General features: G+C 42.2%; 1 protein-coding gene across 1 annotated transcript; it reads left to right on the forward strand.

Annotated features, from left to right (window-relative positions):
- Positions 1–88: 88 nt before the first annotated feature.
- mbd5 (methyl-CpG binding domain protein 5) lies at positions 89–26,550 on the forward strand. Its single transcript, XM_014970663.2, has 10 exons — positions 89–464; positions 7,615–8,191; positions 9,888–9,990; positions 11,718–11,889; positions 12,656–14,995; positions 19,339–19,538; positions 20,440–21,528; positions 22,034–22,107; positions 22,191–22,263; positions 23,423–26,550. The coding sequence occupies exons 2-10, from the start codon at positions 8,079–8,081 to the stop codon at positions 23,483–23,485; spliced, it is 4,227 nt and encodes a 1,408-aa protein (XP_014826149.2). The 5' UTR covers positions 89–464; positions 7,615–8,078; the 3' UTR covers positions 23,486–26,550.

Below are 26,550 nucleotides of genomic sequence, written 5' to 3' on the forward strand. Positions count from 1 at the left end.
TCTTTGTGGTTTAAATGCTCTAAATTGATCTTTAATTTGCATGTTCATGTTCTAAAATTTTAATTTCTCCATTTTGAAAGTGGTGACTTGTGTAACTTTTCATATTCATACATGATATCTGTGCTTTTTTACTTTTGTCTTGCAAAGGTTGCTATTGTTTTCTCTGTTAATTTTGAGCTATGCCTATATTTAGATCTTCCTGAGTGGAATGACACGCTGTGGATTTTGTATTTTTACGGGTTTCATGTCTGTGACTCATCCCAGACACTCCTCCAGCTGTTTTATCCCTAACTTTGCAGCTTTCACCCCGCACATCTCATGCATGCCATGCAGCGCTCCGGAGTAAAACGTGCATCACCTCTCTCCCATCTGCTGGCAGCCCGTGCCGGCGCATGCGCAGCGCGGCTCTCCATCATCTCCAGTATTCCAGTGTAGGAGCAGCAGCAGCAGCAGAGAACTAATGGGTAGGCTTCTTATTCTTATTTTTCTCCTCATCTGAAGCGCCTCCTCGCTACTTTCTGTCACTCTTTCAGCGGAGGGATGCACTCGCCGGGGTGTCCGGGTAAGAATGGTCGGTTTTCGGCCTGCTTTGCCGCAGACAGGAGCGTTACAGAGCCTGAAAAGCGTCTCTCTCTTCATCTGCAAACGCAACGGGTTAGCACGGCTGTTAGCCAGCAGGCTAAGCTAGTCGTGCTAACTCGGCCTGGCCCTGGCCTCTCCTTGCCCCCATTTGGCTCGAAACCTAACTGGGGCCTTGCTAAAATATTTCCACCTCGATAATTTGTAAATCGGAACCCGGGCTGCGGGTGCTGGACGTGCCCGAGCCCGGTTCCGGTTCGCAGATTAAAAAGCCAACGGTTGTTAGCTTGAGCTGGGCTCTCCGTCTAGTGCATTTTCCTTACAACAAGCTAGCAGGCTAACGGCTAGCTCAGTGTTGGCTCCAGAGCATCAGAGAGCCCTCTGACTGGTCCCAGTCCGCCTCTCTGACACCGAACCGGGTTCAGCGAGGCCGAACAGCCGCTACAGCAGCGCCGTAAAGCAGGTTTCCGCTGTTCAGCCCAAGTCAACAGGCTAATTATCTCACCTTTAGGCTTGTTTTGATGATGTCCAACCGTCTGTCAGGTCCAGATTTTAGGGGGAACTGCTGTCATTTAGCCAACTGTTAAAGCTGTCAGGGTTGCCTTTAATTTAATGTGTCACTGAGCCAGCGTGGGTTGGATAAATGATCATAAATGCTGGATATAATCTACACATTTCGGTTATTATATATATAAGGTCTTGAGGATCTCCATATGGAACCTGGAAAAATCATATAATTACCCTCTAATTAACATGAAAAGGGTAATTGGTATTCCTACAAGATTTGTTGGTCTTTTTTTGAAAAGAAAATATGTGTGAAAATAAATAATTTAATGTTGGAGAATTTTAAGAAATCTTTAAATGATCCCAAATCTTTGGTTTCCACGATTCCACAAATTCACATGTTGTTTAATTAGCATTAAAACTTGTAAAATGTTGTAACCAAAAGGAGAAAATTCATTAAAGAATGAGTTCAAACAGATTTTGTGATTTATGGATTTTAGTGAAATTGCAGCTGTTTTAACCCTTAAAACATGCATTATTTTGAATGCATTTTAAACTATAAAAGAAGTAGAATTTGAAATGATTTCTATTTGTTTGATATTTCAGGGTTCGGAGGATTAAAATAAAGAACAATAGAAGAGAAATAGAGTGGTTAGTTATCTGTTAATGTGTTGGTAATAGTGGATTCGTATATTTATGAGCGTTACTCCAAATTATTTGCGTAATATCAGTCTATTTGTGGATTTTTACGTAATGCGTTTCTAAAATATTCAATAGAAAACGCAGATTAGGAAATATAGGTGCAATGCTGCTTGACGTGATTGGCTGGTCATTGGAAAGCAACCAATCCAGGAGCACCATTTATTTTCCTTGGCCCTGATTGGCTGAACCTTGCAGCGGAGATAAGGAAGACTGTAGATATTAGCTTCTTTTGAATTCAAGCGTATTGACGTTTTATTTTCCGTTCAGTTGTTTCTTAAATCCCATTTAATTCTTAATATAAAATAAATAAGATTATTCTCTTAAGACAACAACAAGGAGTTGATTTATTTCTACCGATTTCCAATTTCTTTGCATTGGCTCATTTAAGAATCTCTTCTGTATTTGAACCAAAAACTGTGATGATTTTTGAAATTCTGTACATTTTGATGTAAATAAAGCACCGTTAGCCTGACGTTAAGTCAGCATGTTTTTAAAAAAATATATTCTGGATATGCATAAATCATCAGAAATTCCCAGAACTTCACCTTGATGTAGCAAGTTAAATCTGTATTTAAAGGATGTTGCAGCTTAATGGGAGTAAAAATCTGCAGCCACAGACTCACTGACAGGAGAAGACCTGCTTAAGATAAAGGTATTTTCTCTCTGTGAAGCTTTGGATTAATTTACTGTGTATTCAGCATAAAACAAATGGTGTCATCTGATGGAGAAATTCAAATTCCTTCCAGATGATACTGATATCATGTGTGTAGTTGCAGAATCTTAAAGTTTCTTCTAAATTCTGGAGTAATTTATTTAAAGTACGTAAAAATGAAGATGCTAAACAAAAGTGGTTGTCTTTATAGAAAGTGCTAAAAATAGACGGTTGCTCTGCAAAAACACATCATTTTAAAATACAATTGGTAATTTTAAGGTTAAATATTGAAAAGAAATATTTGTAAACATTACGTTCTGTTTTAACGGTGAAAATCTATCATTTTGTGTAGCAAATTTGACTTCTTGTCTGAATAAAGGTCACTACGCAACTTTACATACTTTAATATGAAAGAGAAATAAAATAACTTTTCAATAATACAAAATCTTCTATATTGGTTGAAAAGCAAAAAGCCACAGCATCTTAGAAAATGCAATTTTGTGCCAATATGTCCCTTAATTTATGTTAGAATCATTGAACAGGAGATCTTTGTGCCTTCTGTCTTCACAGCCGTTCTAATGTTGGTTAATTAACTTGTAATATTCCTTTAAATAGGAATAAAAACATTTTGATGCATTTTAAAACGGCAACCGTTTAAAATGTTTTCCTTCGAAACAAAAATATGTTTTTTTAAAGGCGTCAGGAAAGATATGCGTGTCCCTTGCTAAGGGAAACAGAAATTATGCTAAGTGAATAAAAGTTACTCTGAAATTAAGATGAAAATGGAATAATAAATGAACAATACTGATATAGACAAAAAAGTCTATAACAGTAAAATGTCACTCTAAAAGATAAAAAGCATCCATCTGTATCTACACATCTACTGTCCACAAAACTGTTTTAGATGTTCACTTATGAGAGTCTCACTTAAATCGTCAAAATCAAGATTTATATCGATAAACAAAACATCCAACATCACTATTTCTTTTTTCTTTTATTATTGAATTAAAATAACCGTACATTGATCGGTTTCCCTCAGTCTGGTGCATTTTAATCCATCCGTTTGTTTTACTCTGACCTGTTTGTAGCACTATTGGCAGCTGAAAGGTGGGACAGTTTGCCATAAAGTTTAGACTTCCTGTGATTTAAAACTTCTTTATTCTAATTAATTAATTAGACATAAACACAGCGATGCTTTAAAGCATCCCTGATTGCTCAGACATCCCAAATCCTGTCAGATCAGTCTCTCTGTCTGATTTTATTTCTACATTTCCATAAATTGCTGCCCTTAATGGACCACAGATCCAGTTACTCTGCCATATTTAGCCGAGCTTCTCTCTTATTTGATCTGATTTCTGACCTGAAACGTTTATTTTTCAGACAGTCTTGTTGTTTTTGGTCCTCAATAGCCTAGCTTTAGACAAATGACAGTTTGCCTTCTGAATAGAGGAGCAGCTCATAGAGTAAAAAGGACATTTTTATGATTTCTTTTTAGGATCGCTTTCATATTTAGTAACATCACCTTGTTTGTTTTCCTTGTTATTAACTGATGGGATCAAATGATTTTAAAAGATGTGTTAAGTAAGTATGTATGTTAAATCTCATCTTAACTGATTTCTTCAGCTTCTGAAATATATGCATGGTTTCACTTTGGTCTCAGCCTCCACTAATTACTTAAATTAGCACCAAGTTTCTCCTTCGCTCCATCTCTGTCTCTTAAAACCAAAAAGATGGAGCGAAGAAAAGCCACAGCAGAACTTTTTTCTTCAGTATTTTACATCTTAAAATGAATGTTGGGAACTGACAAATCTGGAAAGTAGAGTTTGAGGAGAAAGAAAAATCAGTTTGAGTAAGAATCGTGGTTTTTATTTGTAAAGATTTAGAATCGATTGGTCAGAAGTTTGTGGCCATTTTTATGCAGAAATGTTTAAACTACAACAAAACTGGCTAAGCCTGGTGCTTGGGTGTCATTCATCCAGCGGTCCGCCGTGCTTTTGAGTTAAAAAATGTGTAACGTTGACAGGAAATTTGGAAAATATCACTTGATAATTATGTCTTGTAAAAAGATTGGAAGATTAATACCTGAACGTCAACTATAAAATCTTAAAAAATGCAAACATTTTAAAAAGACTTTACTTGTAGCGGCACAAGTAAAGCCTGGTGGCCCGCCAGGCTTATATCTTGGGGGAAACCCTGAACTAGTCCAGTTCCACCGTGATGAATGATGTGCATTTGTACGCTTCTTCATTAAATAACTACAAATGGTTAAGAACTCCTGGTTGGAATAGAACTAACTCCAGCTACTCATGGATTTGATATCTAAAATTTAAGACATTTGCCACATTAATGTCTCCATTTGTCCGTAGATCATGAGAATCCTTTTCAAGCCTAGCAGAAACCTTATAATTGGCTGATAATCAGTTGATTGGGAACACAGTGCCAGGACGGAAAGTCAACAGCATCGATGAGGGAGCCGTTGCTGCTCATCGGTCTGGTAGAGGTGGCTTTGCTCTGACGTCTCATTTTGATATTCTTAGCAGTGTTTTGCTGCCTGCGAGGCCATTTTGATGCAAACAGTTGTTTGTCCTGTTTTTCACCGTGATGCATTTTGGTTGTTTGCTCTGTCTTCCTCCTGTGGGTAATATCACAGAGCTTAAAATCTGACGTCTCTCCATTATAAATCACTGATGCAGCCTTTAGAGCCCCCAGCAGCAGATGAATCACACTTCTTGTCTCAAGTGCTACCTTCATTGCCTCTGCGTCCATGTTGTGTGCATCAGGTAGCTTCAGCCGGGCTGCGGTTTCAGAGCGTTAACGCTCGGTGAAAACAGGAGCAGCTTCCCCACCTGCATCACAGGAAGCTGTTAGAAAAGCTTCAGATGTCACAATCTGGGGAAAAAAAGCTCCATTATGTGTGAACCTCTGCTGCTGTCTGGCTGGTTTAGTCCTGAGTCACTCTCTGCTGGGGACAGCGCAGGTAAAACCGGCCACAGCGAGGGAGTCACTTCCTGTTTCACTTCCCAGATTATCAGTGTTCCAGACTTTATTCCTTTTCCTATTATTTTATTCCCAATTTCCTTAAATCTGCCCTTTTGTCTTCACTCTTCTTTTATTCTTTCCTAATTTCCTTCCTTCCTTCTTTATTACTCTTTTCATTTGTTCCTTCTCTTTTCAACCTTATTTTATTCATTATTTTCTCCCTTTGTTCATTTTCACTCCTTTATACCTAATTTTCCTTCCTCGTTGCTTTCGTCTTTGTTCTTTCCTTCCTTCCCTTTTCACCATTATTTTATTCTTTATTTCCTTCTATCCTTCCTTTCTTCTTTCTCACTCTTATCAGGTTTTCTTTTTCATTTTCTTTTATTCTGTATTGTCTTATTCATCTTTGCTTTTATTTCTAATTTCTTTCCTTCATTCCTTCCTTTTTCACTCTTATTTTATTCTTTATTTCCTTCCTTCTGTTATTCCATCCTTGTTCCTTTCCTTCCTTCCTATCCCATTCTTCCTTTGTTCTTTCCCTCCCTATTACCTCCCTTCCTTCCTCCCCTACTTGTGTCTTACCTTCCTTCTTTTTTCTGTCTCCTCCTGTCCATTCTTTCGTTTTTCCCTCCTCCCTTCCTTCCTTGTGCCCTACCTCCTCCTCCTTTCCTTCCTTCAGGTTAAATCCTCCTCGCTCTCTGCTGTAAACTCCCAGTGAACTTCCATCTTTGTGTTTTAAAATCTGCTCTGGGAAGTTGTGTGAATGTTCAGGTCCTGCTAAAAGCCTCACAGTGTTTTAATCTGACATGTTGCAGGTTTAGACATAACTGGAGTTTCTCCCGTTTGCATGGAAGCAGAGTTAGCAGAGAGCTGCTTTGCCTGAGGTAAAGATAACACCTGCCGAGACGCTTTGTGTAATTTCTAATCAAAATGTCTTCGGTTTACATCCGTTCTCTTCCTTTTCTTTTCTGATGCAACCCAATAAAAAAAAGCCGATAACCAAAACATTTGTCAGACATCCTCGCGCTGCACTAGGCTCTTGTTGGAGAGGTAATTTCTTCTCAATAGAAATGATGTGCTTTTTGTTACGTCCGTCTTTGCCAAACATGGAGCTCTGGGAAATTAGATTTTAATGATGTGGCCGTTTCACTTATACGATTCCACAGCCGTCTCCTGAGATGATTGCTGCAGCACTCTGCCTGATAAACAGCTGCCCCTTTCCCTGTGCTCACCTCCCCGCCTCTGTGGGAACATCTCTGGGTTTGTTTCAGCAGCTAAAGGCCTGTTATGAGTCAGCAGCACCACCAGCTGAGAGGAGACTCTGCTTGCAGCTCCGCTTGGCGAGCGGCGAAAACGTGTGATTAATTGAAGGTCTTAGATGCACCAATCAGTCGCTCTGATCGGTGACTAGGAAGGGGAATCGAGAACCGGTTCTTGTACAGAATTGGTTCTCAATAGTTCAATTACTTGCTTAACCATTCCGCTTATCGGTTCACGCTCTGTGTTTTCCTTTAGAAAATGTCCAAGATGGCGTATGGGCAATATATGATTATATCAGCCGATTTATCAGCAACGATTTCCTTAATTGTAGGAGATTGGTGATACTTGCATGTGAAAGCGATTTCATATATCTCAGCAAATCCACAGTTCTTTGTCTAATTACCCAGTTATGAACCCCAAAGAAAAATAATACTGAATTGGCGCAAGTTGATTACGTTTCTTATGCCCATGTTGTATCTAACCATTATTTTAGTAATCGGTTATTGTGACATTGAGTATGATAAATTGGCAATTTCAGTTTATCATTGAAACAATTAATCAGATTATATGTTTATTGAAATTGTCAACTAATTTAATAATATTTTTAATATTAATATTTAATATTTTTAACTGGAGTATTCAGACTTAATAAAGGCCACTTACCATTTTTTTTTTATTAACTGATCAATAGCTAAAGCTAAAATAGTTGGCACTTACTTCAGTGAACAATTAGTCACGATTAATCTGATTAACCCCACTTTTTAAATGGTAACAGTGTGATTTAACATCAAAATATCTGTCTGCTGTTTGTAGAACGTTGTGAACTGTTCAAAGCTAATTTGGTTTTACTGTTTTGTTTTCACAGTGACCTCAGATTGATGAGGAACTGGATTGTTTTTAGGTTTTGACTCTAACTGTCCGTCTTCTCCTCCTCTCAGGAGTCATGGGGAAACCACTACCCAACTGTGATTGGGAACCAAAATCCTGAAAAGATCTCTGATGGTGTTTTTCCTGGGAAATGGACAAGTGTTGAGAAGTGAAAAATAGAGGACTTTTCTTTGGAAGAACTCGGCAGTCCCGATCCCCGCCCCCTCCCTTCTAGCCAATCGGATGGCTCCGAATGACAGGATACAGTAATGGATGTGGTCACGCCGTTCAGTGCTGTAGCCAGAATGCAGCTCAGAGGGTAGGGTCAGCTGTGAGCCCGCCTCACCCTACCCTCCCACCACCCCATTAGCTCCGCCAGAGAGCCGCCCCCCGACCCCCACATCCAGGCAGCAACCCTTCTCTTCCACCCTCCCAACACCGACCCCTCCACCACGGCTTCGGAAGACGGAACATGACGCTGGTTCATGTCTGATACGTACACCTCTGAGGCGTCGAGCGTAAAACCAGTGGAGCAATGAATGGCGGAAAGGACTGTGAGGCGGGAGATGAGAGGCAGGCCGTCCCTGTCCAGGTCCCCATTGGCTGGCAGCGCAAGGCGGAGCACGGCGGAGGCGTCGTGTATGTGAGGTAAGAACATGTCCAGAAAGGTGGCGTGACTTACATGCTGTTGGTGTCCTGTTTCCTGATGGAAGACCAGTCTGGTCACTCAGATCAGCTTCAGGGTTCAAAGTTGAACTCCACCAAAGAAGTCCCAGAGCTAAACCAAATGCAGTTCTTTAGAAACACAGCATCCAACCAGCCAACCATCCAACCATTCGTCTATCATCTACCCAACCATTCGTCTATCTTTCTTCCAACCCTTCATCCATCTATTGGTCTGGCATTCAACCATCCATCCATCCACCCACCCATTGGTGTATCAATGGTTGGATGAATGGATTCAAGCATTGGTTTACAGTATATCCATCCAACTAATGGTCTTTAACTCATCCAACCAACCATCCAACCATTGGTCTTTCGCTCATCCAACCAATGATGTCATCCATTTGTCATCTATCCATCCATTCATCCATCCATGCAGTCAGCCATTCATCATCCAGTCATCATTCCAAACATTGGTTTATCATCTATTTATGAAGGTTAGTTTGTGTTTTTACCAGGATCCATAATTAAAGTCTTATTGCTGCAGAGATACTGACCGTAGAGTCTTTATGAACTTTGGTATTTATGCTGAAGATCGTGAGATTGTGTCAATTACAGAATCCAGACGACTTTTGATTTTTGAGAAGTGTTAATATAAGGATTAGTCCTAACTCATTTCTAAGTTATTATTGTCTCTTGATCTGCAAAAGATCCTGCATTTGAAATAAAACTATAATTTCTATCATTTGCATCTTTCAAATTCTTGAGCATCAGAAACTAGTACGTCCTGAGTGAAGTATCTTACAGTCTTGATGAGCGCTGTTGCTTAAAGGAGACGGCTTTAATAGAAAGAATGTAAACAGGAGGCTTGAGGGTTGGTGGTGTGAATCAGAAAGCCCCCAGCAGGTGTGTTTACTGTCCACACACGGTCAGAGCTGCTATGATTGATCGGCTCTGCAGGAAACCGACACAAACACGGCGACGTTTAGATCCTGCTGCTCCCTGCGTTGAGTCACGCAAGTCCCCTCTGACGCTGCAGTGTGTCTGAAATCTCCCCAACATATTGTCCTTATCGGACGCTGAGCGACTTATTGATACAGAAAAACTGCAACCTAGATGTTTGCATAAATGCTAAATGTCTAGGAGAAACCAACCATTCATGAAGAAAACTCCTTTTATCCTATATTTCAAAGCCGTCTCAGATCAATGCACCAATGATGTTACATTTCTGTTCCTGTCAGTGCGAATGCTAACTAACTGCTAATAAACCCTTGCTAACTAGCTAGCTTTCCAGTTGGCTGGACGACATTCCTTCTTCGCTACTGGCTCCCTTCTTTTGCAAATCCATACAATGTTACCTGCATTTTGTGCAAAAAAGGTTGGCACTACTACAGTATAAAATATGCAATTTTCTTTTGTACATTGCTGTCAAGATAATGTCTTAAATTACATCCATAATGGTTTAAAAAAAGTCTTAAATTTGCGTTGGTGAAAACTGCAGAAACCTCGTTTACAATCATAACCTGGATCAGAGAATGAAGCTCATCTTTCTGACCAGTCAAGTCTTCTATAATGTTCGGACGAAGCTGTTCAGTTTATCCCTTTTTAAAAGTGAATTATTATTCTACCATTACCATGAGCGTTGAGTTTAACCCCTCCCCCTCCGGTTGCTGTCTTCCAGTCCCAGCGGCTCGCTGCTGTCCAGCCTGGAGCAGGTGAAGACCTACCTGCTCACAGATGGAACCTGTAAATGTGGCCTGGAGTGCCCGCTCATCCTCCACAAGGTAATGCTGCTGCTCCGGTTCATGTGACGTCCCTCAGAGAGAAACATGGAATTTTAGTTCATTTTTTCCAGATTGAGTCTTTGTCATTCCTTCTTTCTTCCTTCTCTCCTTGCTTCCTCACTCTTTCTTTTCTCCTTTCCTTTTTTCCTCCAATCCTACCACTCTTTTTTCCTGTCCTTTTCTGTCTGTTATCCATTTTCCCATCCTTCCTTCCTTGTTCTGCAAACTTCATTTTCTCATCTCCTTCCTTCCTTTCTTCCTTCTATATTTTTGTGCCATTATTTCTTCTTTCCCTTCTCCTTGTCTTTCCTCCTCTGTGTTCAACTTTGCTTCGCATTGTCTTGTTTTTCTTCCGTTCTTTCCTTATGCCATCACTCCTTCTTTCCTTATTTCCTACAGTTTCTTATCTTTTCCATCCTTTCCTTTCTTGTTCGTCCCGCTCCTTTGTGTTCTTACTCCTGTCTTTTGTTGTCTTTCCTTTCCTTACTTTTTTCTTTTTCCTTCCCTCTTTTTTTCTTCTTTCCTATTGTGTTCCATCTATCCTTCATTCCGTCCAAGATCTGTTTTTCTTTCTTTCCTTGTCCTTTGTTTGTCCTCTGTGTCCTTACTTTACAACCTTGTGTCCTACCTCCTTTTTGAATCTTTCTGTCCTGTTTGTTCTGCCATAAAGTGAATGAACCCAGTAAATCAGACCTAAACTTGCTGCAGTGGTTGTTTTTCAGTCTTAAATTAATCTTTGGATGGAATATTTTCAATATTTATGACTTGTGGAAAGGACAAATTTGTGAAAAGCTGCTGAATCTGGGAAGATTGGACACTCTTAATGGTTTCTTTTGCTTTTGAACTCCCATTTTATGTTGCAAACATAGTTGGGATTCATTATATAAATTCAAATCAGTCACCTCACTTTGACCCGATTGAGTTTCTGTGCAGTCGTACAAACTGAAGTTTTCGTTTAAGTATTTTCTATGTTTACGAAAGATGAAAAAATTATATATGTTTATCCAAATTTTTATTTTTTGTTTAGGCCATGAACATTAGAAAATAAAATTACAAAACTTTTTTTCTTTTTTAAAGAGCTCAAGGTAAGAAATATCCTACCTAAATCCATCCATTGAAAATGTTATAACCGTTTCCTCCCTGTGTGATTGACAAAGGAGTGGACATCTAGATGGATGGATGTATTGCTGGTCAGTCGGTTTGTTTGTAGCAGACAAACGATCCACTTTCCCATTTGTGAGTTTGTCTTCAGTCTAGTTTTTAAACAGATTATGACTTCAAGGCCTCTCTGTTTCCCTACAGCGGAGTAATTCCTACACCCTCCAGTCTGTCATTCTCCCTCAGTTGGAGGACAGTGTTGGTTCTTCTTTAATTCTTGCCTCATTAGTCGCCCTCTTGTGTTTTTCAATAGCTAGCATTGATGCCAGCTCTGCCATGTTGGTCCACTCCAGCTGTTGGAGAACTTTGCACAGCTGCAACACTCTTTTCCCCTCTTTATGAGCTGAACACAGAACCACTGGTTGTCCAGCAAATGACCATCTGTTCCTGTAAAGGGCCTTCAGATTGATTTTTATATCGCATGATGCAGGATATTAGTCCAGTGTACTTGAAGAAGGTTGGCTATCAGTGATTTATTTATGGGTTTTGCTCCGATATTAGACAGATGTTCTGAATAAAAACAAGGCTTTCAAGATGCATAATAAGATCACACGTCTGTTTGTTGTCAGGTGTTCAACTTCGACCCAGGGGCGGCTGTCAAACAGAGGACGGCGGAGGATGTGAAAGCAGACGAAGACGTGACCAAACTCTGCATTCACAAGAGGAAGCTCCTGGCTGTGGCCACACTGCACAAGAGCATGGAGACACACCCGCCTCTGGCACTGACTAGCCCAGGAGGAGGTACATGGACATGGAAATACAGTCCTTACAACCTTGGTGTATTATACAAGCAAGGGTAGCAATCTGGCTTGAATTGTAATTGCTTTATGGCATGCTTCTAGTTGACATCGCCCAGCTGCTGAAGCTTTTCAGCTTGTTTATTGGCCTGGAACTACTGCAGCCCATTGCTATTTGAACCATTCAAATAACTTTGACTTCTGCTATTTATAAATTTTGTATTTGGTAGGAAATATTTTAAATTATGAAACAAACTTCCGCATCCTAAAGACACCTTGGGATCTGTGAAGGATAAATATTTCACTTCAAAACTTCATTCAGAGTTGAAACAAGTCCTGACCCACTTTCAAAAAGGTCAATGTTTTCTAAAATGCTACTCTTAGCATATTAGCATGGATGCTAATGTTTGAATTAGCATCTCCACAATTTCATGTTTGCTATTATTAGCTATCATGTTAATATTAGCATTTTAAATGTGCTAAATATTGATGTTGCTGGCATATTGGCTAATATGAACTAAACTCTATATGTGGTCAGTATTGATTCACCTATTTGCTGATTTTTTTTAATTAAATAACGTTCTAAAATATTGGACTATATCAAACTGCCCAGCTTCTGCTGTTCATTGTGCTTGTACATCACTAGAAAACCATTTACAGAGTAATTGCAATGCCTGTCTGGTAGTTTTACTGGCATGTGAAAGAAGTAGACATTTTTTCCTGATGATTTGGTTTTGAATAACTTGGCAATGATTTGTTTCCCATTTTAGGTACATCATCTGCAGTTGCTGTGCATTCTACAACTCAACGAGCAATAAGGACTAAAGCCCATGATGGGTTGCCCAATGCTGTTGGTCCTGAGTGCAAGAACCCGTTCAAAATGATAATGGCGGCCGGACAGCAGCAGCAGAGGTTGTTTCCACCTCAGGAGGCGGGTGGAGCCCCGCAGCCTGAGTTTTACTCTGGATACCCCCGGGCACAGAGGCTACAGAGCGGGGACCCTGGAACTAAATCTCCATATCGGGTGGGGTATGGAGGCATGTTGAGCCCATCTTCCTCCAGTGCTAAACTGTATGGAGATGGCTCTCAGTCTCCCAACACAGACACTCTGGGCAGCCCTGAGGGGTTTCAGAGGACCAATCCTTGTGGCTTTCCAGGAGCCGGTAGTCCCGGTTCAGCATCCATCCATGGGAACCCTAGGACTCCTCTTTCCCCACCCAGAGTAATGCTTCATGGCTCTCCTGCAGGCCAGCCATCCTGCGCCATGACAGGAAGGACTAGCACGCCCCTCTCCCCTACGGCCACTGCCAAAAGCCCTGTCATGAACATGAACATGCCCCGGGGGAACTTCCCACCCGGCATGGATCTGCCTCGTGCAGCATTTCATCATAAATCTCAGCCCCCTCTGCATCCTGTACCTCCCCCGCCATCCATACCACCACCCTGCGCTCTTCAGAAAAGGCAGTTGACCTCTGAAAAAGACCCCTTAGGCATTCTGGATCCCATCCCTAGCAAGCCAGTTAGCCAACCCCCAACCCATGCCCCCAACCCGCCCAACTTCCAGCCCAACATCCACTCTCAGGTACAAATGATGAATGTAAACATCCCCCCTCCTGCCATCGTTCCCCTGCCAAGCAACTTACCTTTACCCACAGTGAAGCCTGGACCTGTGGGCCATGGTGGCAATGTGCAAAGGACTCAACAGAGCGGTCCTTCCTCCTCCATGTCCCCCTCCCCTGTCACTTCCCCTGTTCACATGGTTGGACCGGTTCTGGGGAGAATCGAGGCCTCGCCTCATCGCTCGCGTTCCTCCTCCACTTCCTCCGAACACGGGAGCTTTGCAATGCCCTCGGGTCACCAGGCCCCGTGTGCCACCATGAAGGTTCCTCCTCGTTCTCCCAGGTCTGCAATGGGGTCTCCCCGGCCAGCCATGCCCTCAAGCCCATCCACCAACAAAACCGACCCACTCCACCAGTATAAAGACTCCCAGCTGCTGCCTGGAATGGGAAACCCAGTCGGCACCCATCAGCACAGCAACTCCATGTACTCCCCCACCTCTTCATCCTCTTCGTCCTCTCTGGCAACTTCCAGCGCTTCCCAGAAGGGCCACCCTGGTCTCCTTGGGATGCCCCTCAACCAGATCCTGAACCAACAGAACGCCGCTTCCTTCCCAGCCAGCAGCCTCCTCTCAGCCGCAGCCAAAGCACAGCTAGCAAATCAAAACAAACTCGGCCCTGCTGGCAACAGCACTCCCGGCATGGCTGCTGGCGGTGCGGTTGGCATGCCGGCAATGGGGGCGGCCGGCGGAGGTAATGGTGGGGGTGTCGGCCCTCGAAACATGGAGGGACACAGCACTTTAAATCCCATGCTCCCGCCAAACTCCACCATGCTGCTAAACACTCCAGAAGGTCAGAGTGGCCGGGCGGCGCTGCGAGACAAACTCATGGCCCAGCAGAGGGATCCTGCACGGAAACGTAAGCAGTCGTCCGGCAGCGCTGGGAACCACGACGGTGGCAACAACATGGTCTTCAACATGCTCAACAAGCAGGGCATGGGGGGACCCCACATGCAGGGGCCCAGCGCTACAGAGCAGCTGCGTAAAGTGGGCCGGATGGGGAACCTGCACCCCAACGCCTCCATGGCTCAGCTGCTGCAGTCCATGAGCTGCCACAGTTCCCACAACATGGCGGGGAACAGCCACCGCCCTGGGCTCAGCTCCGGCTCACACGGAGCGGCGCCGCTTCACTACAACGACAGTGCGGGCATGCAGCAGAACCTCCTGGTCCAGCAGAGGTTGCGACCTCCAGGAGATCCCATCCAGCACTGCCAGAACCTGGACCCCTCAGGGGGCCACCTGGTCCCCCGTCCAGGCCAGTACCCTGACATGATGGCCCAGATGCAGACTCAGTCCATGAACACCTGCGGTCCCATGGGGCCAGGCGGTGGACCGATCGGACCGGACGGCATGCCGCTGGTACGCCCCAACACTAACCCACCACCGCTGTCCCATCCGGGTCCGCACCCCTCACAGCTCCACAGTATGAGGAGGACGAACATCGTGCTGCACGCAGGGGGCGATGGAGGCTGCAACCAGACGGTCTCTGATGCAGGTGAGACTTTGCACGACTGTGACGCAGCTGTCTAAATTACAATCAGGTTGGATGTGATGTTGAAACAGTGGATGATATTTATTGGGTCGAATTGCTGACAAATTAACTTTTCAGCAAGACTCTACGGGTGTTTTCATACCTCGTAGTCCGGTAGACTCGGTTCAATTGGGGTCCAACCTGCCGTATTTGTTATATATTCTCAGCTGGTGTGATCCTCTGAAACAAACCAACTTATTGGAAAACCTGTTCACCTCCTCGCCTGTGGGGGCGCTGCACCAAGAACTGAAACACTGAGCACAACTTCCTTTTTCACAAAATGTAAAGTGGTGTTAGATTTTATCAGTTATTTGTCTTCAGTAAAAGATCATGAGCCATTTCTCCCGCTAGTGCTAGACACGCACGTTTGTTTTGGTTATTTTTACCCAGAATGCCCTGCGCCATAGTCCACTTCCTGCTTTATGAGTATGAGTTTCTTCTGTAGCCGTTTATATCCACCGCCACCTTGATTTTTAATGACTTATCTTGTGCACTAACTAACTTATGTGTAAATTGAACAGGACATGTGATGCAGTCAATTTTAACCCCGAAAATTCCTTGAATGTCTTGTAAATGTCGAACACCCTCTTTGCTGCCAGTCCCTCTCCTCTTTTCTTCTGATAAGTCTCTGGCTTGATGAAGCCTTGGTTTCTATGGTTATGAGTGAAGTAAGACCAAAGGATTTGGGTGATAGGCCCAGAGTCAAGATGATCCGACTCCTTCAGCGTGTCAAAGCTAACTAGTGGGCCCCTCATCTTTAGCTGCCCACTAATTGTCAGTCAGCCAGTGTTTCTCTCTGTTTTATTTGTATTCTAACGTCAGTGAATGGCGTGCAAAGATAGAAATGGGATCTGCATCACGCTTTAAAGGAAACAACCCAGATAGGGAGCTGTAAAGAGCTTCTCCCAGAAAGCTGGTCACTATAGTAACGATAGACCCTGAATAGAGGCCAGAGTGAAGCCTTTGATGACAGTTTAGGCCGGTGTGTCTGATTGTGTAGGTCTGCTTGTGCATTACAGAGTGTGTGCTTCTGTTTATTTGTATGCACATGGATGATTTGCAGTGTGACTGTATTTTTCAGATCTTGTTTCTGTTTCCCTCCCTGCAGTCGAACCGGAATCATTTTATGTATTCGATTTGCGTTTTTGTGTTTTATCATAGAAATATGACCGAGGTCTGCTCCAGGCCACCCGCTCTTATCACCAGCTATTCTGTTTTTCTGACACGTGAATTCATTGAAATTCAGGCTTGTTGGTGGAGCGTGATGTTTTTCATCACTGGGGATTTTTTTAATTTTCGACGTCCTCTCAGTGTAGCTGCTGAAACAGATGTGTGAGGTTGAAGTTAATTGGTCATCACAGAAGCAAAGTCAGCAGTTTTTAAAAACCCTGAAACCTCTGCCCCAATTTCAGTTTCCCTGCCCCTTTTGCCTGTTTTCCCTGTCTAAGTTGATTACATAGACTTCATAATCTATTTTAATTAATGTTGTTTTGGATGTTTTGTTTGTTTTATTCTGTAAATTTTATGTTTTTCATTTGAGTGGGTATACTTGCATTATTATTACTGCTACATTCGTTCATAAATGGTCACCAAATGACATTAGCATTTATTGCAATAATTTCTGGAACTATTTATTGCCCTACAAAATTTATCTTGACATGCCAAGGTGTGACCGACCGTTTTCAAGTTTTAGCTTGCACACTCCACATTTCTACAGGGTTTTTTCTAAGTTCTGTGAAAGATCAACATTGGAAAGCTGAGTGGGTATAATAGCAATTTGCACCAATCTCATGGTAAAATAATCTAAAAAAAAATAACAGATTAAAAACAATATCTTTGTTGTAGAGTTTGTGTCTATTTAAGAATTTAGCAGAAAAAAGGGCTTATGAATTCAAAACGCTGCATATTTTGTTGATTAATTGTGACTTAATTAGCACAGGAGCACCACAGGGGACTGTACTCTCACCATTCCTGTTCACTCTGTACGTTGAAGATTTCCAGCACTTGTCCGACTTCTTTCATTTACAGAAATGCTCAGATAAGTAGGGTTAGAAGTTAGGGTTAGTTACTTTAAAAAAATTTTAAAATCAGAAATATCGGTTTTAACAACAACATTAATATCAGATATCAATGTCGCGCTCCATTCCTAGCAGAAAATGTTACTTTTTCAGACCAACATTAGGCGCTGATACAGCTTTACAATGGGCCCCATTAGCTAGTCTGAGCATGGACTGCAGGTTTTGTGTTTATTCTAGGCTTAAACCCTGGATTAATATTTCCACTTTGTGGCAGATGTCATGTTTGGCAGAGTTTCCCATTCTTCGGCATTTAAAAGCCTTTAAGTGTCGTAGAGACTGAGCTAGACGGTGGCGTCTGAGATGTAGCCTTGAACCATCTGTTTCTATACAGCTGCTGCGATTGAACTCCCCCCCCCCCCCCACCCACTGCCACTCACTCTGCCGCCATTAACAAATACTCAAAAGTTCATTGTAAACTCCCCCGGACCCCCTGTATCCAGTTGACCGCCGCCCCCATCCCCCTGCAGTCTAAAACCGCTCCACCCGACCCCCTTAACCCACCACCACCCCCAACGAGCTTCCTGGCTGCGGACAGCACCACCAATCATCACTCGGTTTCCATGGCAGCGTCCCCCAGCAACAGCCGTCACTATATCATAGCAGTAGCGGATGATGTGGGGAGGACGGGGGAGGGGGTCAGCCGAGTTGGAGAGAAGAGGAAGGGGGGGCGGCGAGGAAGAAAAGAGAGCACACACAGCTGCCCTTCAGCGGCGCAGCATCGCACCAGCTGCTCCAGTCGCCGCTCGTCCATGTTCACACCCACAGAAACACGTCGGGCCTTCGAGATTCTGTATCTGCCTCGGCTTTGTCTGCGCACTTCTCCCTTTATTCATTGATACATCTGTGGCCTCCGTGTACTTTGTCCATGCGCCGTCCTTGGATGCTTTCGCTAACAAGTCTGGCTGTACTGTTCATCTGGCAGCTTGTCCATCTGTTGGTTTGGGCTGCAACAGATTGTTGATGTGCAACTTTTCCCTTTTGTGAGTCTCGACTCAGAAGCATTGATTTTCTTCCTGGTGGAAGCACCAGATTAGAGTAGAGCGATAAAGTGACTAAAACTAAAGTGCAGTGGAAGGGAAACCAATTTAATTAGCTTTATCATTTAGCCAAACAGAATATATTTAAAACACACTCAGCTAGGTTTCATGTTGTAGTACTTGGATTATTAAACCTTTAAATTAAAGCTCAGACAGCATTTTTGTGATTTATTTATTGTTTTCCGATTAAAATAATAGACTTTTTCCCTCATTAGACCTCTTCCAAAATCTACGTATAAAAGAGGAGAAAAAATAACAAGCAGACAGATTAAACACACAAACAGAACTTAAATAATTTGGTTTTTGTTGCTTGCGATATTGAGTAACAGCAGTTTTGTAGAAATAACAAACACTGCCACCTGCAGGTGGGAGTTAGCACAACTTATAAAATGCGGGGATCTGTTTTTGGATGAAAACGCTTAATCGCGAAAAACTGGAGCGACTAGCAAGAACTGAAACACAACAACAATGAGCTTAGAGAAGCAACATTTCTGTTACTTCACAGCGAGATTATTCACTAAAACATTAAAGCTACTGTAAAGCTTTCCAACAGTTTACGTCCCAGCTCGTTTACCCCAACGTCGAATCAAGCAAAAATCCAAGAGTGCCACTTCAGGCTCGGCTAGATTAAATGTAGGGCCGGGACTTAACGCATTAATTTCAATGAATTCGATAAAGACTTGTGTTGTGTTCGAGCTGTGGTAAAGGAGTTAGCCTATCAGCAAAGCTTCTTAAGCCTAAAGTAGCATCTCAATGCTAAACACGATGCAGCAGCAGAGGTATCAGTGTCCACAATCCATATTTAAAGAAAAACAAAACTATAAATTGTCAGGGATTCCTGAAACTCGGGAACGCTGGATATGTTTAATAGCACTTTGCACCAATCTGACGGTTGATTAGCCTAAATAACAGATTAAAAACAATCAATACGTGTTGTTCAGCTCATTTGTCTATTTATCCAATAATTTAGCATCAAAAAGGGTTTTGAATTGAAAATGTTGCTTATTTTGCCAATTATGTGACTTTTAATTAAAATTAAAGACTCTTCAATCGACTTGATCAAAAATGTTCACCATTAGAACAGTTCAAATGGTGAAGTTAATAACTGACTGATCAAATTTGGCTTGTTTGGAAGAGTTGAAGTTTCAGCATTGGGGTCTGTTGATGAATCGTATCCCCTCTGGTTTTTCAGGCATTGGCATGGGCACCATGCAGCCTCATGTGAACGCTGGTGGAGCTCAGATGTACCAACAGCAGGTCCACCAGCGAATGCCACAGGCGGTTTCCTCTCACCCAGCCTACCAGGGGCAGCAGCACTTCTCTGAGAACCAACACTACAAAGATGGCAGCAGCAACGGCGGCTCCATGGCCTGCCTTTATCCGAACTACCAGGTAGACTTTGGTTCTGTTATTGTTTTTACAGCTACTGGTTTGTTAGATTAAAACTTCTTCCATATGATTTAATAATAACGTCCACTTCAAACTTGTTTTAGTATTGTAGTTTGGCCTCCATCCATCAGAGGGCACTGCTGGTCATTCTTAAGCAGAACCTCTAGAGAATTAAAGATGGCGGAGGGATCCCAGAAAACAGTCAAAACAGAGTCCAAATGTGGTTCTGTTTAGAAATATAAACACTTGATAAGCTTTTTAAGTTTCAAGTTCATTTGGGTGAATATTTCTCTAATCCTGGAAGATTAGTATTTGAATTAGTTTTTAAATTCAAAATATTGTGAAAAATTTAGCCCACTTGATACAAGAGAGAACTCGAGTTTTAAAGGAAATCAATTAAGTCAATCAACGTTAGATTAACTCAGTCGATAATTTTTCACTTTCGATAAAGATATCTGAGGCTTAATATCGACTGATACTGAGGCGATACAGAAATCTGATTTGACTAAAAACTTTTCTTTTTAAAAAAAACACAGACAGAAATGTACTGAATTACAAATTAATGTGATAATTCTGCACCAGTACAGCAAACTTAAATACACCAATAGCTTCACAAGCTTGGCCAAACATGTAAAAACAACTTTAATCTATGCAGTTAGGAGCAGAACAGCCAATGGAACATAAATAATAAAGAAACAAACAAAAACAATAAGTAAAAAATAAACTGCAACAAACCTTCTTTCAAATGGTTCAGAAAGTGAAATTAGAAAGGCACAAATCATAGAATTAGACTCAATAGATCTGACTTTATGGATCAGGCAAATTCTCATCTGGGCCATATCCAATACAGATATTGATATTGTATCGGTGCATCTCTGATCATGTTGTTTTTGTGTCTCCTCAGCAGGGAATGTTGCCCCACCCTCAGTTTGCGGAGGAGCAGCAAAGCGAGGGGCTCCCGGCAGGCTCTGAGCGGGGCGCCGGTGGCGGGCCGGAGGTGGTGGACGCCATCTACAGAGCGGTGGTGGACGCCGCCAGTAAGGGCATGCACGTCACCATCACCACCACGGTGAGCGGGACCACGCAGGCCAGCCCGGTGCCCGCCCTCAGTGCCATGAGTGCCTTCACTGCCAACATGGGGGAACCCGTCAACCTCCCCCAGGCGGTCAGCGCCGTCCTGCACGGGCACCAGGACGGAGACCGGCCGCGGCAGGCCAGGCCAGGGCGCGGACAGAAGAACTTGGATGCTGGGAAGAGCACGCCGGACGGTCCAGAACCCAACGACTACTTCCGCTCCCCTGGCCGGGGAACGCCGAGGGGGCAGTGGGACGGAGAGGCGCCACACGGCGGAGGCTTTGAGGCGCAGAGCAACAACACCTGGGGAGGGGAGGAGTTCCTGGAGTGCTCCACCCAAGTGAGAAGTAGTCCTCTGATGGAGAGGCCTGCCAGCCTGGCCCCGGCGCCGCCCTGCCCTGCCGAGGGCTCCAGCGACCATGGCCTGGCCGTTCCCCACGACAAAACCTTCTTCGACCGGTTCAACAACTGCAACCGGACGCCCGCCAACTACAAGGAGCGTCTGGAACAGACGGTGGAGCGGTGCGCCCACATCAACGGCGCCACGCCTCACTTCAACGCCAGGGCTTACGGGGAAGTCCTGGGCCCCCCGCGGCAGGAGCTGACGGGGGACGACCAGTCGCCGGGCTCCTCCACCAGCCTGGAGGGGCCCCTGGCCACGCCCAAAGACTACAGCCACTACAACGGCCACTTCAACGGCATGGCGCCCAGCCCCTCGGACACCAAGAGCCTGAGCAGCGAGGAGGACCTGCGGCAGCCCGACTCGCCCTCGTCCGAGCTGCTCCACTACCGCTCCAGAACCTTCAACATGGGGGAGCTGGTCTGGGGCCAGCTGAAGGGCTTCCCCCCCTGGCCTGCCAAGCTGGCCGGTGACGAACAGGTGCACTGCGCCGCAATGCAGCTGCGAGAGCAGGCCAAGGTGAGGCGCCGCGTCCACAACTTCCTGCACGTGTTTACTGAAACGATTAACGAGGATAAATCGATTATTGAAATAAACATCAACTAAATTAGTAAATGATTAACCTTTGGAGTAGATTGGACTCAGAAAAAGTCCATTTGCTGAAAGAACATATTCAAAAACTACATACACTTTGCATTTAAGATAAAAAAATACATTAGTTAATGTTTTGCCCAGAAATGTTAGCTTCAGTCGGTTCAATAAAATCTGATATTAAGCATCTTTTGCTCAATCATTAATCAATTAATAGAAAATCAATATTGAACTGATAAATCAAGCAGAAAGGGCTGAGCTTTTCACATGTTGTTGCATATTTTCTCATTTAAAAACGTATATTTCAATGTATTTCTAATATTATATAAAAAGGCTTAAATAAAAAATCAAATCTAGTCAGAATAATTGATTACTAATACAGTTATTAATTGCAGTCCTTTTCTGACCTAAAGTTTGACCTTTGACCCTGCAGGTGGAGCCGGAGAAGCTAAAAACACTAACCCACGACTTGGAGGCACTTGACCGAGCCGCCAAGAGAGGCCTGAAGTAAGAAGCTCCTCAGTCATTGCAGCGAACGTTGAGTGTTGTTGGTTTCTATGGTAATGATGAAATAAACCGTTTTCCTGCAGACCCAAACTGAACAACCCCCTGCAAGTTGCTCTCCATGAGGCCATGAGCGAGCTCGACAAAATGTCAGGCACAGTGAGTATCCTAGACAGATTTCTGCAGTTTTTACACACGTACGTGTTTCAGATCATCAATTAAGTGTTAAAAAATAACAATGTAACAGTTTTGAAATGATAATTTCCTTTATTGAGGGAAAAATCTTTGCCCTCCAGCCTGAACCTTGTTAAATTAGCTACAACCTGACTGCATGAAGGAACAAACATCTCCCATCATGCTCTCATCTAAAGACGTTCACTGGCTGCGTTTCCATTACAAAACTTTGCCAATATTTCACTGAAGTTAAAAAAAAATTAATTTTTTTACAATTGCAGTGTTTCTATTAAACAAAAAGCACAATTAAAATGACAAATGAATCGTTCACTCGATAAGTCGTTAAAAAACACGCCGTGTCTTCATCCTCACAGGCCTGTCACAATAAATCAACTGCAAAATTAAAACAAGCAATTATTTTATGCAAATAACCAAAAACTGATAAAACTCCTCAGTCTGGTGCTTTGGTCTCAACTAGCCTTCTTTAAGGAACATTTTGTTGACAGAGGCTTTATAATTAATTTAATTTGTTGTTTCTGTTTTCTTTATTTAGTTTGGATATTTAAAATGCCTCCCAGTTTGTGTTAAATGCTCATCAGAATTTGAAGCTTGTATATCTCTGAGAATGTGTTCTTGCATTATTATTACCAGTATTTTACTTGGAAAACAGTCTGAAAACAACAATATTATTGTTTATCACAATAACGTCTGGGACAATTTATCATTAACAAAATGTGTTATTGTGACAGACCTGCATCCTCCAATCACTTCCTGCTGTCGGCTTTATTTTTTCCGGCAGCAGTGACATCTGGCTGTTGATCACGACTCGTGTTTTGCAGAAAAATCTTATCGAAAAACGTGAGTTTTTTCGAAATTGGCACATTTTAATGAAGCAAATTCATTTTATGTTCTTCCCTTTTTGTGCTGCTGTGAAAGAGCGCGACCCAACAGGTCACCGTCAACAATAGTCACTGCATTATTTGAGAACTTAGTGACTTTCCACACGAAAAAAATCAGTATCAGGCTTTTTGAAGACTAATTGTCCAGAAACCTGCAGTCCGTCCACCACGATCCAGACGTTTTATGACAGAGATGCTGTCTCTTGTATGAAATGCGTCTCTGACAACATCCCCTCCGTCTCCAGCTCCCATCCAGGGACCGTCAGCTGATGCTCCCCAAACCCAAGAGGAGGAAAATATCCAGATAACATTGAATGTGTCCGGCCCAAGAACGTCCTGGACGGGGCGGTCTGAGCTCTTCAACAGGTGCTACACATGGACTTTCAGTGGTACAAACCTTGTTCCAACGTGACTTTGACTGACCACAGAAGGTGCTGGAAACTCCAATCACCAATACAGTTTTAACTGTAGAGAGAAAAATAAGAAAAATACAACAAAAAAACATTAAAAACAGTTGCAATTTGTCTACAGTTCACTGAATTAACTATTTTTTTCTAGTATAAGATAGTAAAATAAACAAAAAAAAAAAAGCTACAAGCATTACCTTACATATTTAAGAAAAATAGACAGTCCAAATATTTCTGATACATTTTCAATATGTATATAGATAATCCTGAAATTTCCTGCTATTAAGAATTGTATGTAAATATTGTACAATGTCATGTACAAGCGTACCTAATGCACATTTTATCTTTTATTGTACAAAAACAAAGCAGTAGAAGTGTACCAATGTCTTGGTTTCTATTCAGACGTGCGGCTGCCTCAGGCCGCATGCGTAGGACGAATAAGATGGCAGCCGAAAGCTTTTCTACGTCGCGCTGTTTCCCTTCGTTTCTTCAGTCCAGGATCGGCCGAGTGTTCGCTTAGAAACAAAACAGAATGAACTTTACCAGCAGAAAGTGTTCCGTGTTTATTTTCCTCCACCAGCTTCATCCAGGACAGGAAAAGCGTCATGTTTACGAATCCGGCGAGGCGCATTTCAGAAGGAATAATCCACCTGGAGGCGACGGTGAAGCTTCATTTCTCTCAAACGGCTCCAGTTTCACGAGTTTGGGTGGATTTTTCCTTTGAGATTTCAGCCGTCGTCTCTGATTCGATTGTTCTCATGCTTGTCTGTACAGTATTTTAGTTTGCTTTGCCACAACTATAGCTTTAGGTGGACTAACCAACCTCAGAGTTTAGATCATGAAAGGAAACACTAACTTGACGGAAGCGTTTTTCTTATTTAGAGGCCTTTTTGTTTCTGTTTTTTTGTTGCTTGTCGATGTAAATTATTTATGTACAGTACTCCATATTTATTTTAAGCTTTACAAATATGCTAGATGGCAATAATACTACCAAGAGTCGAGAACTAAAGCCTTATATGTGTATATGTATGTTTGTTTTTTTTCTGTTCTGTTTGTTTTTTAACAGGTGAACAACAGATCATGTGTCCCGTTTTTATTTAAGAAGTTTGGCGCTCAGATTCCTCGTTTTGTTACACGTTGTGTCATGGGGTGTTTTGGTATAAAAACCATGTTATTTATGAATATTAACCTCTTAGAAATGCAGACATGGAGGTATTAAATGCAGTTTTAACACTACAGTACTGACAGTATCGGAAACGCTGCATCAAACCGCTGCTCCTCCTGATCAATAACCTGAAATCGCTACCGAATGATCAAGTGCAATAAACCAAGCGATGGATCAACAGCATCTTCTGCAACCGTTAGTGCTCTGCTTGCTTTCCTGTCATCTGCTTGCTTTCCTTTTCTATTCAAACGTCTCTCTGCTCTGTAGTTTTATAGACACTCCACACAACTTGAGATGTTTCTTCTGACCAAAGCAGTTCCAGCGCGAATCACGGAAATCGTCTCTTTTTAAAACAAATATTGAATTCTCATCCGATTAAACCATCACAGTTGCCGTTTCTGACTCTTCCCTCCAACCTGATGTCCCAATTTCAACCAATTTAACTTATAAAGGCTGTTAAACAGCAGTTTAAAAACACTGTTTCTAGCAGGACTTATTAATACCTGCTGGTGATCTTTAAAGGTTTTATAGACATTTCTATAAACAGGAGTTATAAGCACTAAAAACTCATGTTTGTGAAGAGCTCAGCAAACGGGAATCATGAACGTTCAATCTGGACAAACTAGGCAAACGTTGCTGCAAAAATGAGCTGCGTTCTCAGTTTCAGGCAGGATTTCTAAACGCAGTTTTAGATTTCAGTCTGCTCGAAAACGGCGTCACATTTTAACGTCTACTGGTGAAATTTAAAGGTTTAACTCAGGCGTCGTTTTGATAAACATCACAGCAAACAGGATTTACAAAGACAAGATGATGTGATTCAGAGATTTGATATTTATAAATTCTAACTCTGTTATAAATTCAGCTTAAAATAGTGATTATGACTCTTAGGATGATTAAAATGTCAACTAAATTGGGAGTTTTTGGTTTTGCTCTTTGATTTTTCTTTTATTTAACCCAAAAGTTTTTTTTTTTTTTTTTGTTTTTTTTTCTGTTTCGTCAGTGGAAACATATTTTTTTGTGCTGGAAAAATCCCCATTTAAAAAAATACTAATCATTTTTAGGTTGTTTTTTTTAAGAACCTGTTTATTGATACACTACAAAACAATGTATCTGTATCCAGGTAATAAAACATTAAGCACTACAAGAAAAGCTAATTTCACTAATTTTTCCAGTGGTTTAATTTTTTTTTTGCTTGAAGAAGTTAGTTTGTATTTTACTTTATTATTCGTATGGTCACTCACTACAGCCCGATTCAGATCCCCCCCCCCTCCTCTTCCAAACACATGAACTCTTTCGGTAAAGTTCATTCTGCTCCTGATTTTATGTTTTATTTTGTTATCGTTTTGTGTGCAATGTCAGGAACCCATGTTCTGCCACGTTCTCCGTGGTCAAACATAGGAAACATTTTTCGCCTGTGATTCTGCGTTGAGGTGTGAGTGTCATCTTTTATTTCTCCAGTGTTTTTTTTCCTCTCCTGTCAGTATTTTCTTTCTCTTCGGCTTGTAATTAAGTATATATTTTCTCACTAATATATACTTTACAAAAAGAATAGACCTGCGTGAAGTACCGTGTGCACTTGGTTGCTCTTGTTTATTTCTTTCCTTTCTGCATTAATGTGGGTTAGGAATAGTGTGTCAGAGTCCATTATTTTCAGATTGTTTGGACTTTTTTTTATTTTAATGGTTTGATGTAAGCAGCATTTTTTTGTAAATATTGTGAAACATTACAGGTCATGCAGTGATGTAACATTTTGAATAATGTTGCACAGATGTTTAAGATATTAAAAACATGTTCACTCTTA

The sequence above is a fragment of the Poecilia mexicana genome, unplaced genomic scaffold (genome assembly GCF_051168715.1).
Source record: "Poecilia mexicana isolate PSO_F unplaced genomic scaffold, ASM5116871v1 scaffold_2, whole genome shotgun sequence".
Taxonomy (NCBI): Eukaryota; Metazoa; Chordata; class Actinopteri; order Cyprinodontiformes; family Poeciliidae; genus Poecilia; species Poecilia mexicana.

Coding starts and splice junctions, on each gene's coding strand:
- mbd5 (XM_014970663.2), top strand. CDS start 8,079: ATGAATGGCGGAAAGGACTGTGAGGCGGGAGATGAGAGGCAGGCCGTC. Junction 14,996..19,338: donor CCAGACGGTCTCTGATGCAG/GTGAGACTTTGC, acceptor CTGGTTTTTCAG/GCATTGGCATGGGCACCATG. Junction 21,529..22,033: donor AGCTGCGAGAGCAGGCCAAG/GTGAGGCGCCGC, acceptor TTGACCCTGCAG/GTGGAGCCGGAGAAGCTAAA.